At 34.9% G+C, this 23,339-nt stretch overlaps 1 protein-coding gene across 1 annotated transcript in view; it reads left to right on the top strand.

Moving 5' to 3' along the window:
• Positions 1-327: 327 nt before the first annotated feature.
• Positions 328-23,339, top strand: part of LOC109108893 (FERM domain-containing protein 4A) — a 141,161-nt gene continuing 118,149 nt past the window's right edge. Inside the window, exons 1-2 of the mRNA XM_042744395.1 lie at positions 328-464; positions 3,992-4,041. Of these exons, the coding sequence (XP_042600329.1) occupies positions 398-464; positions 3,992-4,041 (117 nt within the window). The 5' untranslated portion in view covers positions 328-397. The remainder of the gene's footprint in view (positions 465-3,991; positions 4,042-23,339) is intronic.

Consider the following 23,339-nt stretch of genomic DNA (forward strand, 5'->3'; position numbering starts at 1 on the left):
CTGGCTTTGTGGTGAGATTTGTTGCAGAGCAAGTCCTATGTGTCACAATGTTTTACATATGCAGATTATTTTACCAAAAGCTGATGTGCATTGTTCTGTATTATTTATTCATTCACTTAAAATAATTTGTAAAAGTAATGGCACAGTCTGAGGTGTCTTTGGTGACTGTAGCTATAGTCTAAACGGTGATATCAGATGCCAAAACTCATTTATCGTTTATGTACAGGAGACCTTTTCCACTCGTCATGTATGTGACACATCTTGTTTATTTTCCAGACAGTTTAAAACTGCAACAGGATTTGACTTCAAGCGTATCAAGATTGGCCATTGCCCTCTTCCATTTGCGATTTCAGATCTTTTCTTCTTCTGACATTTAAAACCCCTACTGAGAGGAGAGATGGAGGTGAAAGGACGGAACATTCCCAGAGGTCTTCAACAAGATAGCTCTTGCCTGAACTACCCCAGTAAGTGGCCCGTTTAGCTAATGATGATTTTTATACATGGCATATTTTTTTAAAAGGAGATGAATGTACACTACAGTTCAAAATTTTGGGGCCAGTAAGAGCTTTTTTAAAGAAATGAATACTTTTATTTGGCAAGGATGCATGAAATTGATCTAAAGTGACGATAAAGACATTAATAATGATAAAAAAGATTTGTAGTTTGAATTTTTTTATTCAACACAGAATCTTGACAAAACTATTTCATGGTTTCCACAAAAAGTAAACAGCACAACTGTTTTCAACATTCATAATAATATGAGCAGCAATTCAGCATATAAGAATTATTTCTGAAGGATCATGTGACACTGAAGACCGAGAGTAATGATGCTTTATTATCACAGGAATAAATTACATATTCAAATATATTTATATAGAAAACAATTATTTTAAATTGTGATATTATTTTACAGTATTACTGCTTTTACTGTATTTGTAATCAGATGCAGACTTGGTGAGCATAAGCAGCTTTTTAATCATTTTCAAACATCTTACTGACTCCAAACGTCAATGGTAGTGTACATTAATCTTTTTTTAATATGATTTTATATAGACAATACAGCATGGACTGCACAAAACAAAGGTCTTATAATATATTGCTTACTGCATAAAATAGAAGGATGAGCTAAAAGTGGGGAGACATAAATATCTTAGAATATAGTTTAAAGGGGTCATATGATGCGATTTCAAATTTTCCTTTCTCTTTGGAGTGTTACAAGCTTTTGGTGAATAAAGAAGATCTGTAAAGTTGCAAAGACTAAAGTCTCAAATCCAAAGAGATATTCTTTATAAAAGTTAAGACCCCTGAAATGGCTCGTTCTAACACGCCCCCACATCTCTACGTCAGTATGTGGAAAGATTTGACCTTATATTCTCGTTGTGTTGTTGGTGGTGTACCTTATATTCTCGTTGTGTTGTTGAGTATTGTTGTTGCCGCCGCTGCCATGTCGTATAGGATGCTGTGTTTCACTGTGAAAGAGAAACTACTTTGTTTGGCCTTCTAAAAGAGGACGATATCCGCTTCGTCATGCCTGGAGCTGATCCGTGCTGGTCACTGAGGAAATACATCAACTTTGCACTGTGGATCACCAAATCGGCTTTCACCGAAGACGAAGTGGAGTTCAGCCCGGGGTCGTCACATGTGGTTGCCGCAAGCACAAGGTACACTCCTTCGTAGAATCCACCTCAAGATGCCCACCTCTGCTCACTCTAGGCCTCCAGCCTCCGCTCACTCAAGGCTGCGGTGTGTGAAAACGAAACTACTTTGTTTTTGCCTTCCAAAAGAAAACACGACTAGAAATCATGTTTATATCACATTTATAATGGGTTTTATGTTTATGTCTCGTCGCTCCGGCCGGACAAGGCATCACAATATGTTAAGAGGTGTAACATTTCCGTCACACGCTTGAGGCATTCGGCCAATCACAATGTGCTGGATAGCTGGCCAATCACAGCACACCTCGCTTTTTAGAGAGGTGAGCCTTGTAAAAATCAACGCGTTTCAGAAGGCGGGGCATAGAGGAGAAACAATAATGTACAGTATGTGGAAAATAATGTGTTTTTTTTTTACCTTAAACCACATAAACACATTTCATTACACAAAATAAAGTTCTTTTTAGCAGCATCATATGAACCCTTTAAATTTTGTTTTTGGACTAGACTGGTACTAGGCTATGCATTGAGTGGTTTTATTTCAAAAGATCAAAGCAAATTTTATTCCTCAAAATCTGTTCCATTAACTGAAGCGGATAAAAATCAAAGCGTGTCTTGACCACATTCATGAATTAAAGCTCAGCATGTATTGTTTGGACTGACAGTTTTTGATTGGCAGAGCTAAAGCAAAAGGAATAATGTTTTGATTCTGTCATGGCAACGCAGACCCTCTGCCACACCCCTCACCCCACTGTCTCGAGTAAGTCAGTCAGACCGCGAGTGTGACTTCATTTATCTTTGTTAGTCTACTGCTGCTCTGGAGGGCTAATTAGTCCTGTGTGGGTTGGAAGAACCAGCCAAGGAAAAACTGTGTGTGTGTGTGTGTGCATGGAGAGAGAGAGAAAGAGAGGGAGAGAGACCCAGGTGTGTGAGCTTCAGTAAAACTACAGAAAGCTAATCTTTTCAAAGGGATAGTGCTTTTTTTATGTACTGGGGTAGTGTCACATGGGACAAGATCTTGTAAGGAGAAGTAGAATCTAAAAAAGGAAACTGCAGCCTTCTCACCTTGTGGATTGTGTGTATGTGAGAAAAAGAGACGGAGAGTCGCTGTATCTAATCATATGTTTGGGGAAAGTATGTTAGGTCCCCTGAGGCTCTTTTCACTATTGCTTTCTCTTTCTTTTTTCTTTTTTAATCCCTTACACATTCATTCATTCTTTGCACCAACAACAAAAGCACAGATTAGAACTGGATCTTTATCTAAAGAGAACGTGAGTGGTGGTTGCAAACATAGATGTCACTAAAATACAATTATTTATATATTCTATACTTTTTCCTCAAAGTAAATATAAAACACTAAAAACAAAAAAATATTCATTTTAAATTAGTGGATTAAGGCATCACAACAGTTTTGGTTTATTACAATTTTACATTTTGCTTATTTGTTTTATATTAAATTATCATTGTTTATAAATATTGAGGGTCAGATGACAGCAAAGTTTATGAGTTTCCAATCAAGTCTGATTGCTTAGAAAAGTACTACACCACAATTTGAGGTAATGTCTGAAGAAGAAATAATATGATTACACACTGATTTAAAATATATATGGTTTAAGGATTGTTCAAATCTTTTACATTAATTATGAACAATTGCAATATTGGATTATTAATTTTCTCTTTTCATTTAGGCAAAGTGATGCTAGTAGCTGTCTATTGGCACATGCAAATCAATTAATTTAGAGTTGTGTGTGTGTGTGTCTGTGTGTTTGCTCATATCCTAAGTGGCCTCGTGGTACTTGATATGATTTCTGTATACACTGATGGGTGTGCACGCATTCTCTCTCTCTCTCTCTCTCTCTCTCTCTCTCTCTCTCCCACTCTCTCCCTCTCTCTCCTAGCATCGTGTTTGGTTGTATCATTTGGATTTGTGAACGTGAGAGCGTGTGTGTGTCTGCAGTGCCGCTTGGTCATTTGAAACTGCAGTCTCTGCCTCCTCTCGGACCGTAAGTGTGTGCGAGTGCGTGCATGTGTGTGTCTGTCCCAGCTCTCCGTCCTCAGGGAGGAGGGAGTCTAACAGGCTGTTGGAGATCAAAGAATAGACATTTCATTTGGATCAAGGACGGAGCTTGAACAGTGCTTTGGGATTTCTGAACGGAAGGGGAGAGCGTACGGGAGCGGGAAACTATCATACAGTGTCCTGTGAAAGAGTAGATGATACGTTACTTAAGCGTTAACTGAACGTTGCTTGGACAATTTTGGAGGTGTTGTAGAGCTCAACGGTTACCTTTAAGGTTTCAACACACTATTGAGCGTTATCTATACATTTGTTTGTTGTAAAGACATCATGGCTGTGCAACTGATGCCAGAATCTGCCGTCTGCCTGCTTATGGTGAGTACAAAGCCAACTCACACTGTACACACACCCACTTAAAAACACCCTCGGGATTGAGTTATGAACTATCTGTCACATCTGACTTGATGCATTTGACTGCAGCTCAATTTTTCTTTTTACTTTACACACACACAAAAGCTGAAGCACATGCACTCCGCAGCACCGCCACCAAACGCTGAGCGAATTGCAGCACAGCACACTTACATTGCAGAGAAAAACCCCTGACAGGTATCCTGACATCAGCATCCGTGTGTCATCTCTAGTACTACTGCCTCAGTTTTGAGAGACAGCCAGAGTTCGGCGGACAAACATTTGCAGAGAGTGTGCTTTTCGAACACTGGGGTTTCATTACTGCATGATGGCTTCTTTTTAATAGTGCTGATTTTTGTTTCACTGACTTTGTATGCGTGCGCACTTATGCCGTTTTGCTGAATAAGGGGGATTCAATCTGTGAATTGTGTGAAATCAGGTGGATGATGATCATTGATTTTGTGCACCTGTTTCAGTGTGATTTAGTTGGTGTATTGTGCTTTTGAGAGGTGTAGGGGAGGCGGTGTGGTGTAAGATCACCTCTGGAAAGACAAGGAGAAAGCATGTCACTGCCCCACCCCTCTGCCCTACCTGTAACAACTGTCTGTCTCCATGGTGATAGGCCACGGCTCTTTCTGACATGCTGAGGGGAAGGCGGTGAGACAGACAGGGAGAGAGAGAGAGACAGAGCAAAGTGCTTCACAAATAAGCTTTCATCTTCTATTTCTCATTTTCTTTTATCCCCTTCTACCATCTCTGACACTGGAGTTCAGAATACCTTGGAATCAAATCCAAATCTGCAATTGCTTTGGAAGATCTGTCCGGGGATGCAGTGGTATAGGAATTTTGGCTGTTACTGATATGAGAAGCATAAATCTGTACTATTTTTAAAATGCACAGTAAAAAGGTGTGCTATTTTTTATGCTGGCGTAAGAAAGAGTTTTCAGTTTCAGTTGGAAAAATTCAGTGATATATCCATACCATATAAGTCACAGGTAATAAAGTAAATAATCCAATAAACTCAATAAATATTCACTTTCATACTGTACATTATATTTATCTATCTATCTATTGTTCTATCTATCTATTCTGTCTATCTGTTGTTTTATCATTCTGTTTATCATTCTGTGTGTCTGTCGTTCTTTCGATCAATCTTTCTATAGAGAGATAAACAGTATAAATGTATATCTTCAGTTCTCCTTGTGCTTGTCAAGTTCTCTTTCTCTCTGATTATTATAATTCAGAATTGTTTCCGGGACGGTCAAAGATTCACACATGCACATTCACACATGCGTTCACATATAAATCCCAGACAGCTGAACATGTTGAGTATTCCTAAGTGCACTTCATCTTCCCTTGTTTTAAGGCAGAAATGATTGCATTTCCTTTGTATAATGTATTCATTAAACAGCCTCAGCTGCTGTATGTTTTTATAACGCCAGAGTGCACACTCAAGTACACACTTTATCGTGTTAAATCTGTGGTAACACGAGAAATATTAACATGAATTTGGGCTGCCTTTGGATGAATATTAATGATGTATCTGCAGCGAGCATTAATATTTCAGTCAGGATGTTAATTAAGACGCTTGACATTTGTAAGAAGCAACAAACCACAATAAAACACAAGCAGGAATCCATGGGAACCACTGTGGCTGTGTCATTCTCATTCTCTCTCACTCTCTGAGGGAGACATTTGTGGGTAAATGGCTGCCAGCCTGGCTGATGAAGGGCCCTCGTTCCTCTCGCTCTCATTAGTCTTCCAATAAAAGCAGCGAGCACTTTATATTTTCATCTCCTGTATTTCTCCGGGATGCTTAGACATGGTTCAATGTCACGGTGACATCACAACACACAGCATTTTCCTTTGAAGCACAAAAACCTAGACGGTAAAATATGATCAAAGTTATCGGTCGATCTGGGGGGATGCTGAAAATTATGCACACAGTATGAGCAGAAAACTGGCTCTTTATTTTTTGCTGTTTACGATTTGCATGTATCAGGAGGCTAGAATCATACTGTAGTATTCATAAATAAAAAAGAAAGTAAAACTGAACATCTTTAGCTGTTTTTCTCAGTAGATCTGGTGGGGCGTTGCACATGATCAGAGTAAACTGGATTTTTTTGTTAGTCATTTATAATTTGCATACGTCATGGGATTTAATATCCCTTGTGCTGTGCTGAGCTGAAAATTGTTTATCTAATTCCTGGTCAAAAATGATAAGCCTTTTAAAAATTGCTTGTAAATCTCTCATTATGCTACATTATCTTGAAATCTTGGATTTAATATTTTTGTTGTCATGTTTTCTTTCAATTAGTACAGTTTTTGTATGACTTTTTTGGAATTATTTGGAATTGATCTGAGCTTACGCACCTCAGTTTTTGAAAAAGCATTTTTGTGGATAATTTTTTTTCTCAAAAACAGGGATGCACTATAAACTATATAATATTTGTAGGCATTTTTTGACTAGTAACTCCACAAAAAAATCCCAAAAAAGTACAAAAATTATCTCTTTTTTTTTTTTTTTTTTTTTGTGGGATGTTTTTTGGGAACTAGCATTTTCAGGAAATCAGTTGTTCTGCTTTATGACACCATGTCTGATAACTCCCAGTCTGTGACACGCCCTCCCGCCCCACACCGCATGCAGTTCCTGTCCAGACCCATCTGTTCAACTGCCGTGGTTACAATAATTGTATACAACCCCACCTATCAGCTCCTCCTTAGCCATCTTGCCAACATCAAACTAAATCATTTAACAGAAACTGTCTGTGACTGAAGATGTTCATTTAACAGACTCACATCTTCTGCTTTGTCAAAATATTTTATTTATTGTCAACACACTTTTATTGTGTCTGCGACAATCACTCATCATACGTATCTCTTTTTATGATGAATACTTTATTAGTTTCAGTATCCTGCTGTCATATATTATTTCCAGCGCAGTGTATTAGCTCAACAATGCAAGCTTTCATTCTGGGTAATTCTGGTCCTTATGGGAACTGCAAGTGGCATCTGCGTGCACTGTGCATCATCAACCCGTATCTCTTGCTCCGTACTATTTGCGTCTAGATCAATAGCCTTATCTGTTTGAGATCCTCTGGGATGTGCAGTACAGCTGTGTGACCATCAGAATCTCATTACGGCTGCAGATAGTGGCTTTTAAATGCATTCTGGTATTGGCTGGTATTTCTGCTTGTGTTGTTTGTCTAGCGCTCCTGTAGCTTGAACAGTAGTGCATGGTTTCAGCAACTCCAAGGTCATGGGTTTGAGTCTGATGCATTGTTGAACCGATAAAATATGTAGCTTGTGCTTTGAGTGACTTTTGATAAAAGCATAGCAGAGTGTTATTATGATTGAATTGTTAAAAATAGTAGCAAATTGGTATAAATGATAAGGGGCATTTTGGGTAAATGGAGAGCTGGTAAAATAGCTAAAATATGAATGTCTCAAAACACTTAAAGGTAAAGTTCACCCAAAAATGAAAATTTGCTGAAAATGTACTCACCCTCATGACATCCAAATTGTAGATGAGCTTGTTTCTTCCTCAGAACAGAAATTTAGCATTACAACACTTGCTCACCAGTGGATCCTCTGCAGTGAATGGGTGCCGTCAGAATGAGTGTCCAAACAGCTGATAAAAACATTGTAATAACCCACAATTACTCCACACGATTCTAGTCCATTAGTTAGCGTCTTGTGAAGCGAAAAGCTGTGAGTTTGTATTAAAAATACCTATTGTTAAAATGTTTTAATTGAAAAACGTTGCATCTGGTTAAAATATGAGTCTGACGACTCAATATATAATATTGCTTTCTCCAGTGGAAAATCAGAAGAGTAATATACACAGATCAAACACAGTTTACAAGTGAAATCAATCCTAAACAAATATGTTGGTGTGAAATATTTTGGGACAACATGGTATGGACTTTTTCACTGGAAGAAGCTTTATTATGGATTATGGACTTGTATTTTGGCCAGAAGTAATGGTTTAAAGTTAAAACGCCTTGATGATTTTATTTATTGTTAGTTTCAGAAAATGTTCATTTTTGAGTGAACTGTTCCTTTAATATTGTCTATAGCTATGAAATGTCTTAGGTAAAATTTCTTTTAGCTATTGTTATTTTGTTTATGAATTATTATAAAGTTTAAAGTGAATATTGCATATTACAGTAGTAATGTTGCAAACGTTTCATGGTGAACATGGTAATTCTTAGCGCCATTGCCTATTTGGGTTATCGTATCGGCTCTGACAGTCGCTGCAGAACAATACACAAAGGCTAAGAAGATTATAGTCAAATGTAGTGGGGAACCTCTCAGAATAAAAAATCTCTTTTTTTTCCATTCCCATTCTTTGGTTTCCTCTAGCTTTTCTCTACCCTAAAGACCATAAACATCAAAAACAACAAAAAATACATAATAGATTCCCAACAAAAAAAACAAAAAAAATCCTCACCCATTTAAAACACTTAAAATACTTAATTTATTTTACACAAAAGCACAAAACTAGACAGTTTCTTGGCCCTGAGTAGCATTTTGCATATTTGGTCCAGAAGTGCAGTGGCAAAGGTGATGAGATAAGCAAATTCTGCCAGTGAAAACATTTCGTATGCATCGTGAAAAACACACCAGTGTTAAACAAGCATCACGATGAATTAAGACATTTAAAATATTTAATGAAATTGTAATAATTTAATATGGTCTTAATTTGCATGATTTATTTGGTAAAGAAGTCTCTTATGCTCAACTAGGCTGCATTTATTTGATTAACAACATGCACAAAAAAGTAATATTGACAATTTTATTATATATTTTGAAATGTAATGTATTCCTGTGATGCAAAGCTGACATTTCAGCATCATTACTCTAGTGTTAAGTATGACATGATCCTTCAGAATTCATTATAATATGCTGATTTGCTGCTTAATAAACATTTATTATTGTCAATGTTGACAACGGTTGTCCTGCTCAATAATATCTTGAAAACCATGATGGCCTTTTTTTTTTTTTTTTTTACAGTTATTTAGTGAAATACTGAAATAAATATACATTTTAAAGAAATAATTTTTATAAATGATAATGTCATGTTATTAATATTCTTTTTCTATCATAGTGGTAATTGTTTTGGTAGAAACTATAGTGTCCATAGTAAATTTTTGTAAGGGGTAGCAGTGAACACAGATGCTCTACCTGCTCAGGTGTTTGGACACTGAGGCATTGAGTGCTGTCTGTTGAGACTCTTCTGAGAGAAGCAATTATATAGTCCATGGGGAGCTGTTAGGATGAGTGAGCATTTATTTTTTATCTCCTGTGTTTATCATTTTATAACCTCTTTTCTGTCTTGTCGGCTTTAATGCGGCACCGGAGAGACACCATCATTCACTGAAACATTTCTACAAGAGGTTCACTTATAAAAGAACCACAGATGCTGGGGAAAGTGTGTCAGCTGCTCTATAACATTGCACTTCCTCAAAGAGTCTCTGTAAGTGTAAAGGAAGCCCTTGCTTTGGAGACGTTCTGACTTTATAATTTTCAGAAGGTGTAAAGCTAGTCTCAGACAGCACACCCACAGTCCGCCTACAGCCCGTTCACAGAACACAACAATGCCCAGAGCTGGATGAACTCACCAGCTCTGATTCTGACTGGTTGACTATCCAAAGGTTTTGTTTCTGTCTACCTGGAAACAAAACAGGCAGTTAAGCATTATTAACTCGAAAACGCAGCCTGTTCATTGTCATAATAGAATACAGTCAGCCAAACATACTGAAGAAAACATGCTACTTTGTTTCCCCTCATTTCTAAACGAATCCTTTAAATTTAACGGTAGAACAGAAATCAGAACAAAACAAGAATAAAAATATAAGAAGCTACTAACAAACCAAAACGAATTTGGTCTAATTTAAAGTGTTGTAGTTATCGTTCCAATATCCACGTAAAACAAGATTTTCAGAACAAAATGAAAAAATATTAACTTGCAACATACTAAAAGAACATCAAATTAAGATATGTATGTTTGAGAGGTTTAATTTAATAATATGAATATGATTTAATGCGCTTTTGAACTACAGTGTTTTTCAGTGCTTTAACGTGAGCAACACGGACGCTGCCTATAGGATAATTCTGACATGTGACAACACATTTATTTGTGTTAAAGCCCCTTTTCTTGAAAAAAAGTGTTTCCAAACAAATTTTTGCAACATTTGAAGTATCGATATATAATTTATGCGGTAAAGTTAAACAAAAAAAGATTGTGTCAACACATGGGAAATGTTACTGATAATAGGCATTTCCATTAGCTACATCAGTAAAATTTTTGAAGCGCTAAATATTTTTTCACAAATAAATCCTTGGATGGAAACCTGGCTACAGTCTTCCAGTGTCCCAGAGTCACTTGGTTCATTAACTGTGAATAAAGTCACTCTGAGACGCTAAAACACCATATCATGATCTGCACACGTGTAACTGAACACAGTGCCGCATTTCACTCTGAAACAGGCTGCACATATTAAAAAAAAAAAATACCAAAAAAAAACTGTATTGTAAAATAACAAAACTATAAAATATTTTGTATAAAATAATATATTAAATATTATATATTAAATATATATTTTTAACATTTTTATTTAAACGAATATTTTAATAAAATATATATTTTTATATTAGTATTGTAATGTAACAAAACTATAAAATATTTTGTATAAAATAATATTTTAACATTTTTATTTAAACGAATATTTTAATAAAATATATATTTTTAATATTAATATTTAATTAAAGGAAAGTTTTTATTGAATAATAATCACAGTAAAAATATTTTATGGTCATTTAAAATGGGTCAAAAACAGTGGGAATGTGGCCTATGAAAACTCAAGAGGAAAATACTTTATTCGTATTAGAAGAGGCTCTTGCAAGTGTGGACATATTTTTTCAAATTTCCAAAACCATTCATTCCTAAAATATTATTTATTCTTAAAATAAGTATTATTTATTTATTTCATTTATAATCACCTCAATCATTCTGGAAATATGAACTCTTTCCCAATAGAGCTATTCAAGTCATCTGCTGAAAATTCCTGTGTTTTTCATGTTGCAGAAACAAAATGCCAGGTATTGTGGAGCCTTAATCAAAATACACTTTTTAATTTTTAATGTGTGATTCTCATATTCTTGTGAACAAATCACCATTGCTTAAAATGACCTAAACACAAATATTTGTCACTGAAATATTTTATCAGAATGTAATAAGTTTTTTAACCTCTTCCTTAAATGAATTAGCTTTTTGACTGACGTCATCAGTCCCTCTTAATTTTACAACCTCTCCCTTCCAACCATCCATCTCCCTTTTTGAAATGGAATGCCTACTTTTCATAATCCAGTCTATTGCTGTTAGTTTAAATCAAGTCCCTGACTGCTTTTTTTTCTCATTTAATATCCTGTTTTACTCAGAAATTCATATGATTTTGGAACCGAGTTGTGAAACGTGTTTAATGTTGACTTTAATATAATACATAACATTTTAACATTAATGCTTTTACTTACTGTCTGCCTGATGATGTCACCTGTACCTTAGGTCAGTTGTACATTACACACAGTACATTAAATGTAATCTGCCCTTGATTAAAGCAGCACAGAGCGCTGCGTCTTCATTTTAGCAGTAGGCAGTCTGTTCACACACTGAGCTAATGGAGAGGAATGGATCATCTCTTCCTCACTCTTACAAAACAGCCCTTGAATCCGCACGAACCTCATTAAACTGTCTGTATACGGGGCATGAATGGAAAAATTAGGTTTGAGATGCACACATGCGAGTTCAGAGCCGCACATACACACCAGATGTCTCTGCCACATTCACTTTTAATCATGTTAGAGCTTATTATGGCGCTGGTCTTCCGTTGTTTGGCTTTATCGATGATGTCAGCCCTGTGTGTATGTGTGTGTGTGTGTGTGTGTGTGTGTGTGTGTGTGTGTGTGTGTGTGTGTGTGTGTGTGTGTGTGTATGTGTGTGTGTTCACACATATCTGAAATATTGAGGTCAGTGGAGCACAACACCTCTCCAACAGGACATCCATCACTGTGTACTTCACCAAGAGAGGAGAGGGAGAGTGTAGTATGTACAATCCTGTTGCTCAGATGGCAGCAGGTTTACTCTGTTATGATAAAATGTTTTGTCTGTTAACCTAAAAAAAAATTAATGTCTAAGTAACTTGTTAGTGTTGTTATTCAAGTTAATGAAATGTAACTTAAATATAATTTAAAATAATGTAAATGTATAATTCACACAAATCTATAGTCATGCAAACAAGTGGATTGCTGTTGCTCTCAAATCTCATTTGTGTACATTGAAAAATTGCCTGTCGCGCAGTTTTGATGTTGATGGTGTTAAATGTTGATAAACACGAATGTATGTACATTTTCAGCTAATAAAAATGTTAATTAGCTTTTCATTGGTCAAAGCTATCAGCCGCCAGTTAATAAAAAATGCTGAAATATAACTTGTTAGTGTTGTTATTGTTAAGTAAAAACAGCCGCCAGTTAATAAAAAATGCTGAAATATAAATATTAGATGAATAATGTAAACTTGTAAAAAAATATAGGGCTAAAGTTTTTTTTTTAAATTGCTAACTAACTGAAATAAAAAAATTTAACCTCACTTGCTGTTAACTTTCATTATAAAGGTAAAAAGCCAGGAAATTCTGCAAAATAACGTTTTTTAAAAAGAAAACTCCAATTTAAATTATTTAAAAAATAAAAAACTGAAAATATAAAAATAAAAGCTAATTCACAATATTAATAAATACAATAATAGATACTAAAAACAACTCTGCAAGTCATATGGACCACTTTTGTGGTGCTTTCTTTTTTTCCTTTTATGGATTCTGCAAAATAACGTTTTTTCTTGAAAATATCAAAATAAACGTTAAATTGACCTTCTGTTGCTGTTAACTTTCATTATAAAGGTAAAAAGCCAGGAAATTCTGCAAAATAACGTTTTTTCTTGTGGAAAACAGAATAAGTCATGGATAAATAATTACACATTATAAATTTTTAGGTGAACTATCCCTTACATGACTGAATCATTACACATTACACCTGATTTTTAGAGAAGATTGCAGCTCTAAATAATTTGAATTTTACAAACAAACATGAAAGCAATTTTTAAGGTCCAGATCAAGTGGAAATATATCCTTAAGCCAGCAACTGCACATGCTTACAGTGTAGTCTGAGAGTCCTGGTCCTGTGTGTGTGTGTATTACTTGATATTCTGCAGAATGACATCATGTAGTAGAAGGTCTAAGTGGAAGGAAAGAGAGAGAGAGAGAGAGAGAGAAGGGATGATTTATACCAGTATTGGGAAGTATACCCCCCTTCTTCACACACACACACACACACACACACAGCTACAAGACTGCGGCGAGACCTCATGCTGCTGTGAACCAAATAAAACTTCCTCCTTATTAAAATGTATAAAGTGTGAATATAATTAATGAATTCGTCCCGTAATAAAACTGGCACTCTCACTATTGGGTCATCAGCTCATATCCCACAAGCAAATTCATTCAGGATGTGCAGCTTAAACAATAAGACAGAGGTTAAGATATTGCAGCAGGATCACTAGTGGCTGCCGGTGTGTGTTGATCTCTGAGCAATGATCAATATTAATCTGTGTGTATGAAGTGGAAAGCAGAGACTGTGGATTAAATAACACTATCCGTAATTGAGATGATCAATGGGGCACTGTTTCCTGTGACTCTCTATTTATACACCTTATAGATTTCCTCCCTGCACCGCGGAGCTCAACCTCTCACCTCATGCAATGCTTTGTCCTGTCCTGCTGTGTTTGTGTGCAGGAGGGGAGATGGTGAGTTAATGTGACAAAGAAAGAAAGAGGAATGAGTACTGTATGTATAGTGTGTGTACTGTATGTTGCTGGAATTGGTCGATGTGTTCTGTTTTGGAATATATGAAACATTAGTTTATTTGTCAAATGTACAATGAAATCAAATGGAATCAAACATATTCTATAGGGATTTTTTTGGTGATAAATTATTCTATAGATTAAAATAAATTCTGTAATGTTTCATTCAATTTTATAATTGTTATTTATATATTAGTATATATATATAAATTATATATAAAATATGTATATTATATAAAATGTTACAAATATACATGTATAAAATTAATTATTAATTAGAATAATGAATGAATTTATCTATGAGAAAAATCACCTGACATGTTGAAAAAAAAAGCGATAAGAATCATTCAGGACTTTACAGAAAACATTGTATTTGTTATTTATTTATATATTCATTTTGTTAAAATATTATTTTATTCAGATTATAGAAATCTGTACTTACAGAATTAATTTTCAATATATTATTATTATTATTATGAGTATAGAAAACTATTCTAAAAGAATAGAATTATGTATTTATTTTACATTTTTATTCTCTCGTATTGATTTTTTTATTCTTGTTAATTAGTTTCCTTAAATATAGAGATCTGTCAATCTTGTCAAGAGATATGCACCATCTCACCTTTAGATGGTTGCTCACTGCTTGAATTCTCAATTGTTGGATTTCCATCCAAATTTTTTTTTAGCACATTTATGAAAATTTGACTAAAGACAATGGTAAATATTGCAGATTTCCATCAGCTTTCTTATGCTCATTATTTTGAAGGAATTCACCTGTATTGTGTCACTGGAGCAGCCGAATGACCTCCTTCATTTAGAGTTAAATTTGACATACTGAATCATTTATATATAGCATTATTAAATGCTGCCAGGAGATTCACAGAATGAGTGCAATAGCTCACATAATGATATTGCCAGTGCTCAAAACTGATTTTTGGCAGATTGTGACAATGCAAGCAGCTGTGGGTTAAACACTAATGCTTTTTTTTTTTTTTTTTTTTTGCTTGGATTAATAAAAAAAAAGCTGTCAACTTCTTGTCAGTGCCCAAATGTTTAACCCTTGACATTTTTATGCAGAAAAATTCAGTGTGAAATATTTTTACATGTGGAAAATTTTATTCCTTGCATTACTCCAGAAAATTTACCTCAGCCTAATGCATAAACTTTAATGCACACATCAAGCAGTTTCCAATAAAAAAATTCACAGTTCGCAGAAAAATATTTGGATGCAAACCCAGTATATAATGTTATAGTCTCTAGATATGGCTCAATTCCCTCCTTCAGTGAAAATCTCTGGGATTTTATTTATTTTTTTGTGCTCCAGGTGAAAAATCCTAAATCCAGTCGCTTAGAAAAGCAATAGAACATCTCTCCTCATGTTTCATTCAGCTGCTTTTTAAATGTGTGAATGATTCTGTTGCTGCAAATGTAGATTATGTTGTGTAGATGCTATTCCACTGCCAGTTGGTTTCAGCACATCACACCTTATTCATTTTATTTTTTACATGTGTGTTGTGTGTATATTCACATGTGCCAGTGTGTATCTGCATCCATGAGTGTTTGTAAAAATCCTGGACCCCCGAACGTTTGAGCGCCTCAGATAATTATAAATCCCATCTGCCGGCGAGCTCTTTGAGCGTTCACACCAACTGTGCAAAAAGCAACAACACAACACTGTTTTGTCCTACGATGTGGATGCATCTCACCTCATCTTCCCTGATCAGAGCCTCAAACTGGGCTTTTCTTTTGATTCTGGAAAAGTGCAGGAGCAGACTGTATGTGTTTATGCATATTTGTGTGTAGCAGATTGTGTGTGTCTTTCAAACCAGATGCGTATTTAACACATGGTTAAGCATAGAAGCAGTTCAGATTTAAAGTTCAGAGCTCTGCAGGAAGACCTCTGGACTGTTTCTGGGGGCTTTACTCTTTAAGTTATGAAAGCAAACAAACATACAGAAAAATCTGAGCGCTTGCTGTAAAGGGTCACAGGTTAGTAGAGCATTCAGACAGACTCTTTTCAATAGCAAACAGCTCTGAATAGAAGCAGCAGAAGAAAGAACATCAATGGAAGTGTGTATGTGTGTGTGTGTGTGTGTTTGGTGGGCTTCTGAAATGAAGCAAAGGCTCTTCTGTGGATTTTCATCCAATGCAAATTTATTTTCCAGTTCCATTTGATGTTACACCATTTTTTGGAACACCATTTAATTTACGCTATCAGCAAGCCACCAATGATATATTTTTATGTTTATATTATCATACTATTACCTAAAATCCACGTTCATCAGATTTAAACATTTTTAAACATTTAGTTTATGAGAAGGCTTCAAATATAACTAATAATACAATAAAAAAAATGTCATATTATCATTTTAATCAAACGTTTCAAAAGTTAATTTTCATTCAAATGCAATTGTAAGTGGTCATGTCCAAGTGGGTGTGATGTTAATTACTTAATAAAACTAAAACAGTCTTATCTTGAATTTTATTTATAATATTTGTTTTGTTGTCTCCTTTGCTTATGCTGAGAAAATGTCACAGGGTGTGTAACAAAGAGCAAGAGAGGGGAAAAATGCATCTGAGATAGAAATGAAGAGAAAGGTTAAAGTCCATGTCTCAGAGCACTGACCTAGAGAAAGATTGGACTAGATCAGCCGAACAAAACTGGAGTTTATTTATAGGGTTTATTATTATGGAGGAGGTGGTTGTAGAATAATGCATTCTGATCAGACAGCCTTGAACTTTTCCTGTGTATATAGAGTCACAATTTCAGCAGAGTCAGGAGGAAATAATAGCAAACATATTTTATTGAATAGATGGTTCTGACTCTACATCCTGACTTAAAGATTAAAAAAAAAAAAAAACACACACTGCACAACTGAAGTATTAAGTCTATAAATCAACAGTGTCATCTAGGCTAAAGAGCTATGTTACTTGATGGAAAAAGTGTCAATTGTGATTGTAGTTTAATATATGAAATATGTAATATATTACATAGAAGAGGCCCATGGAACCTTCAAGATTTGAAGACTGTGTGGAAGAATGGGCCAAAATCACCCCTGAACAATGCATACGACTAGTTTCTCCATGCAGGAGGCATCTTGAAGCTGTCATTACCAACAAAGGCTTTTGTACGAAGTATTAAATTAAGCATATAGCGTTAGTTCTGGCAGGTCACGTGAGTCAAGCTTGCATCAGCTGACTCTCAGCTGATCACATCTACCTATAGGAATACAACACATATAACGTCATTCCTATATAAGCTCTATTCAGTATTATTCAGCAGCTTTTACGCTTACTCAGGAGCAAACTACCCTCCTCCATCCCCAACTCCTCCTTTCGCCACAGTCAGGACTTGGCTTTCTGATATTCCTTGTTGAATCAGACTCATTTTATCTCGAATAATGTTACACTTAAATATCATTAAGTACATTAATGATATCTGCTTTGTTCTGTTCTGTTTACCCTAGGGGGGTTATTATTGCTGCTCTCCCTGCTTAGTCATGACAGGCTGCATGAATGAGCAGGAAGTTTTTGTCCAGAACAGAACCATACCGCCAAACCAAACTGTATGCTAAGTGTCTATCATTTTGACGACAGTGGTCCTGACAGAAATAAATTTCCCTGGGTCATGGTGATGTGTTCAATACTTATTTTACCCACTGTGTGTGTCTGTGTGTGTGTGTGTACACATATAAATTATTTAATGTTTTCACTTATTAAATTATATTTAGACGATTATTCATACATCTATAATAGGAAAATAATGAGAAACACTCATCATTAGTCAATAATATAACTTTTTTTTATTACCATCTAAGTTCAGATTTGAAACTTTTGATATGAAACTGATATGTAGGCTATTTGAACGTAGATATATAAAACATACAGGTTTTGAATGACATGATGAAAAAATTGTGACAGAATTGTCATTTTTGGGTGAACTATCCCTTTAAGAGGATCTGTCAGTAGAAAGAGGATGTGATTAGGATACTAGTTATTAGTAATAATGGCTGTTTCTGCCAGTGTTAGAGGTCTGCAGTGAGGGCTCCCTATAGATGACATGTGGAAAGGAAACAGTCTGACTGTAGCCGGTTAGTTAAATCCCGTGGGAGTATCTTTGATGTTTTTTGACGTACACTGAATGACTCGAGCCTCATGAATTAATGGAGTACTTCTGGTGTTTGTGTGCGTGTTTCTATGGCTAATCCTATACATATTAATATCGTCACAGTATTTCTGTGTCTCGTTGTGTGTTTGTAAGAGTGTGACATTTCTTTGTGGGCTGTTTCATGCTTGACTAATGGCGGGGCTCAAGGATATCACTTTAGCCTTGCACACGGAGATGGTCTGATCATGAGGGGCCAATTAAAACCTTTATAATGAGATATGATCTTCACAAAGACATGCGATATTCACACACACACATGCAATGTGGCACTGAAGGTCTTTTGGGATTTTTTCTATGTTCGTCTGGTCTCCTTTCAGGCACGGACAACCCATAATCAACCCTGACAGAAAGATGCACAGATAATGGAGCGAAAATGCAAAGTGTATGTGTGCGACTGTGTGTGATAGTAAAGTGGGCTCTGTAAAATGGAAATAGCAAGGGTGTGAATGTGAAAGGAAAGAAACAGAAAGGAAAATTCATTTTAATCAGTAAACAGCCTCAATCTATTTCAGACACCCACTAGGCTGCCTACACATGAAAACACACACAGAAACAAACCCAGGGGGATTCGAGGTGGGCGAGTGAGTTGGATATTTTCAGAGACAGACTTTTGAAACTCCCACACTGTAAAATATATCTGACATGTTTTGCCTGAGCCATCTGACATGAAGAGTAATCGATTCGGACCACAAGCGTCCACATAACGATCAAACATGTTAAATGTAGTCGTATAATTTGCTTGGTTTTCTTTAGCAGGAAAATCTACAAAAAACAATGTAATTCAGAATGACATGAAACTCCCTCCATTAGGATCAGTCTAAAATGATTAAAATAAGAATCTGATTTGCTATGTCAATGTATGCGATACACAACAGGATTTTTTTTAATTGTATGCAAGTGTAGTTTATTCTGTTGCTGAAATTGTAAGATTTTTAATGTTTTAAAAACACAGGCTCACCAAACCTGCATTTATTTGATCCAAAGTACAGCAAAATCAGTAAAATTGTGAAATATTTTTACCATTTAAAATAACTGTTTTCTATTTAAATATATTTTAAAATTAATTTATTCCTGTGATTTCGAAGCTGAAATTTTAGCATCATCACTCCAGTCACATAATCCTGTTTCTTTGATGAATAAAAAGTTCAGAAGAACAGCATTTATCTGAAATAGAAATCTTTTGTAACATTATAAATGTCTTTATCATAGCTTTTGGTCAATTTAAGGCATCCTTGCTAGATACAAGTATTAATTTCTATAATTTATAGAAAGAAAAAAAAAAAACTGACTCCAAGCTTTTGAATGGTATAGTGTATAATGTAACAAAAGCTTTTTATTTCAGATAAATGCTGATCTTTGGATCTTTCTATTCATCAAAGAATCCTGAAAAAAAAAATACTCAATTGTTTTAAATATTAGTAATAATAATAATAATAAATGTTTCTTGAACAGCATATTAGAATGATTTCTGAAGGATCATGTGAAACTGAAGACTGGAGTAGTGATGCTGAAAATTCAGCTTTGATCACAGGAATAAATTACAATTTAAAATATATTCAAATAGAAAGCAGTTTTTTTAAATACTAAAAATATTTCACAATATTACTGCTTTTGCTGTATTTTGGATCGAATAAACGCAGGCTTAGTGAGCAGAAGAGAATTCTTTAAAAATATATATTTATAAACATAAAAATGTCTTATAATTCAGTCACTTTTATTTGACCTATTTGTTTATTTATTTATTTATTTTTTTAATCTTTCATTATGTATAAATTATGAAAATTCATTTGCTTAAATTATTTAATTTACTAAATTAAATTAATGGTACTGTCAGATTGCTAAAGATGAAATATAAAAGATGTTACATTTTAGCAGTAAAAACACAACACTCCTAAATAAAAAAAAAAAAAAAAAAATTAATAAATAAAGAAATCAATTATTATTATTATTATTATAAACATCCGGTCACATTGCAGCTTATTATGGTCAAGAACCACCCACATAGACAGGTAAACTATGTCTGAATGCAATAATTTGCAGTTTGTTTTGTTAAAGTTAGTTGAAGTACGCACTCTTACGGTATAGCTATGCTGTTGTCAGGTGTGGAGGGCCTTTCAGTGAGTTCTGCTCCAGCAGCAGTGAAGTTGCATTAGTGGAGAGCATCCCATGCCTCTGTGTGTGTGCATGAAACCATCTGCCTCAACAGATGTCAGTGACTGAAACCCACGCTGCGGTACCGAGGGAAAGCAGACCAAATCATGTTACGTTTAAATTGGGTGTCTATACAGAGAACACATCCTAATAACTCAAATGATAATACAGAACACAACACTCAAAAAGACTGCATGTCATATTCCAGATTAGATGCTTCATTCCTTATCTGCATTTCTTGTGTATCTGTGCATAACAGTGCAGAAGAGATTATTACAAAGAATACATTACGCACAATGCATTTCTACTTAGTCTTAGTGTGTAAATATTGCGTTTGGTGTAACCTCATGGAATTTGAAATGTCGGGATATGGGTGGGATGAATTGTCATGTCACTCTGGAGGGTTTGCGTGGAGTGGGAGGTATTTAGGGATGCAGATGTATTATTGGGGTTTTTTATGTCAGTCAAAATGAGCTGCATCTGACACCATCCTAATGAAGCAGCATTGGAAGTGAATGCAAAATATACACACTCCGTTACAACAGCAGGCCTGTATATGATTCACACTGAAAATCTGATTGACAGTCCTGATTCTGACAGTCAGAACATTGGAAAGAATACAGATTTTCTGACAGATGGAAGAGAATGTACAGAATATAAAATGTGATGGCAGTACCATGGCTCATGTTTTCAGATGTTGTTCTGATGGCTTGTGTTAACAATTTGGTGATCTGAAAAATTAATATGCATTTTAAAAATGTTAGTATTTAGTATCTCCCCTTTTGCTTGAAAATGACAGCTGGCGTAAAACTAAACTCTGCAAGTTTGTGTAAAACCTGATCAGTATTATCCAGCATGATTTGAGAATGATCCAGAGAGCAACTTGAGAGCTTTAAAGTGATAGTTTACCCCCCAAAAAACTATTGTTTATTCCCCCTTATGTTATTCCAAACATTCTTTCTTCTGTAAACATGTAAAAAAAGACAAGAAGGCTTCACCTTTGTCTCCACAGATTTATGTGGCATGTTGTAGTCCCATAATCTCAACGGTAATCGAATCAGAAATACAAGACAATATGGCAAATAATTCTCCTCAACAGTGAAAATATCCTGTCCTTAGATGTAGGCTTTAAGCTCAACAAGATTGTCTATAGACTGAGCTATCAATTTATGAGAGTACCATTACAAGGATGGGATGAATTTCTCCACTAGAGGGAGCTAATGGATAAGACATGCATCCTATGAGCTTGAGAAAGATGATGGGATGCTGCATTCATGTTGCCATGTTATCCATAATACCTGGGTATAGAATAAAAAGAACGTATATGGATTGTTAGGATGCATCTAAAATCATAGTATGGTGTGCAAAAGGTGCTTTGTTGATATAGGCTACCAGGGTTTCTGCAGGTCTTAAAAAGGTCTTGATAAACCGTATTTCACCCTTTCACAAATTAAGGCCTTAACAAGGTCTAAAATCAGTCCAGAAAGTCTTAAATTCATAAAATAGTGGCGCTAATTGTTGCATCCTCTGCTAAAAATGAATATCTTCCTGAGGTTTTTTTTTTTTTCAATTTAAATATATAAACATCCTTAAATTAAGACGAGTTTATGCTTAACAGATTTGCCCATTGAAGTAAGTAGATTTTTCTGATTCCATTGGCAGATATTTATTCTTGTTTTAAGCATAAACACTCGTAATTTTGATCATTTTTTTTATAAAACAAGACTTTTTATTTTTGTCATTTTGCTTCTACAGTAAATGTATCTTGATTAAACATTTACACTTGAAAACTGATGAATAATCACTTTTTTGCATTTTGAATTTTTTATATTGAATATACTAATATACATTTAATATACTAATTTAACATACTATCTAATATACTAATATATAATATTTTTATATACAATAATTAGTTAATATATCTATATATAATATAATTTTATATATACAACTATATATTAAATATTCTCATTTAATCATTTCAATATACAATAATTAGTTAATATATTTATATATAATATAATTTTACATTGTGTGTTTAAATATGCAGTAAGTCTCATTGCTGATAAAAGTGCCTACATGCTTTTCTTGTAGCACTTCTGTTGTGCAGTAGATGTTTGCAGATTGAGATGCAGCTGAATATGGTTAGTGGTCATTAGCTGAATGAATCCAGTAATTTCAATCCAGAACCAGGACAATATAATTTAGAGAAAACTGTAGAGAGAACCAATTACTAATGCAAAGTAACCAAGCCCAGAAAAACCCTCGGAATGAGCCAAATTAATTAACCAAGTCCCACTAGATGGCTCCCCAATCATGACAGATGTTACCATCTCTGTTGCCTTCCATTCCCTCCATGCAGCATGTCTTTTCCTGCTCAGCTAAAATCAGAAATCGACCTCAGGAGTGTGAGGCGTGTGTGTGTGTCCCTTGATGATTGTACCGATTGTGTGACCAGATGCTTGTTTGACAACTTATTGTCGGTTATCTGTGGGAGTTTGTGTTTAAACCTCTGCACATATGAGTGTTGGATGAGATACTGTATGCTTCTGATAAACAGAGAAGTGATGCTAATTACATCTGTTTTTGTGTCATGTCACAACTGCCTTCATGCCTTTCTCGATTTCCTTAATGATGCATGCTTGCAATGTCGTGACTTTAGCGTGTAAGTGTTAACATTCTAAACATTCCACACTCTAAAAACAATAAAATTAACAAACACAGACCATCAAACATCATCAAGCAGCACCTAAAGCACTTAAACCGTTCAAGTTCCTCTTTGTGTGTGGTTTTGTTGTGGGAGTGTGTTTCCATCTGTCTGCTTGATTTAAATCATTTCAAATCCCTCTGCCCGAGCTCAAAGGTGAAAGGTCAAAAGGGCCAAACGAATAGTTTTTTTGCTTTTGTTTTAAGGTCACTTCATCTCTAAATGCAAAAAAACATAAAAAAACAAAAAAACATAAACAAAACCCCATTATTTATTAAACACTTAATAAATTCCTAAATCTTAAGACAGCCCTAAAAATGATT

This window comes from Cyprinus carpio, chromosome B18 (assembly GCF_018340385.1).
Source record: "Cyprinus carpio isolate SPL01 chromosome B18, ASM1834038v1, whole genome shotgun sequence".
Taxonomy (NCBI): Eukaryota; Metazoa; Chordata; class Actinopteri; order Cypriniformes; family Cyprinidae; genus Cyprinus; species Cyprinus carpio.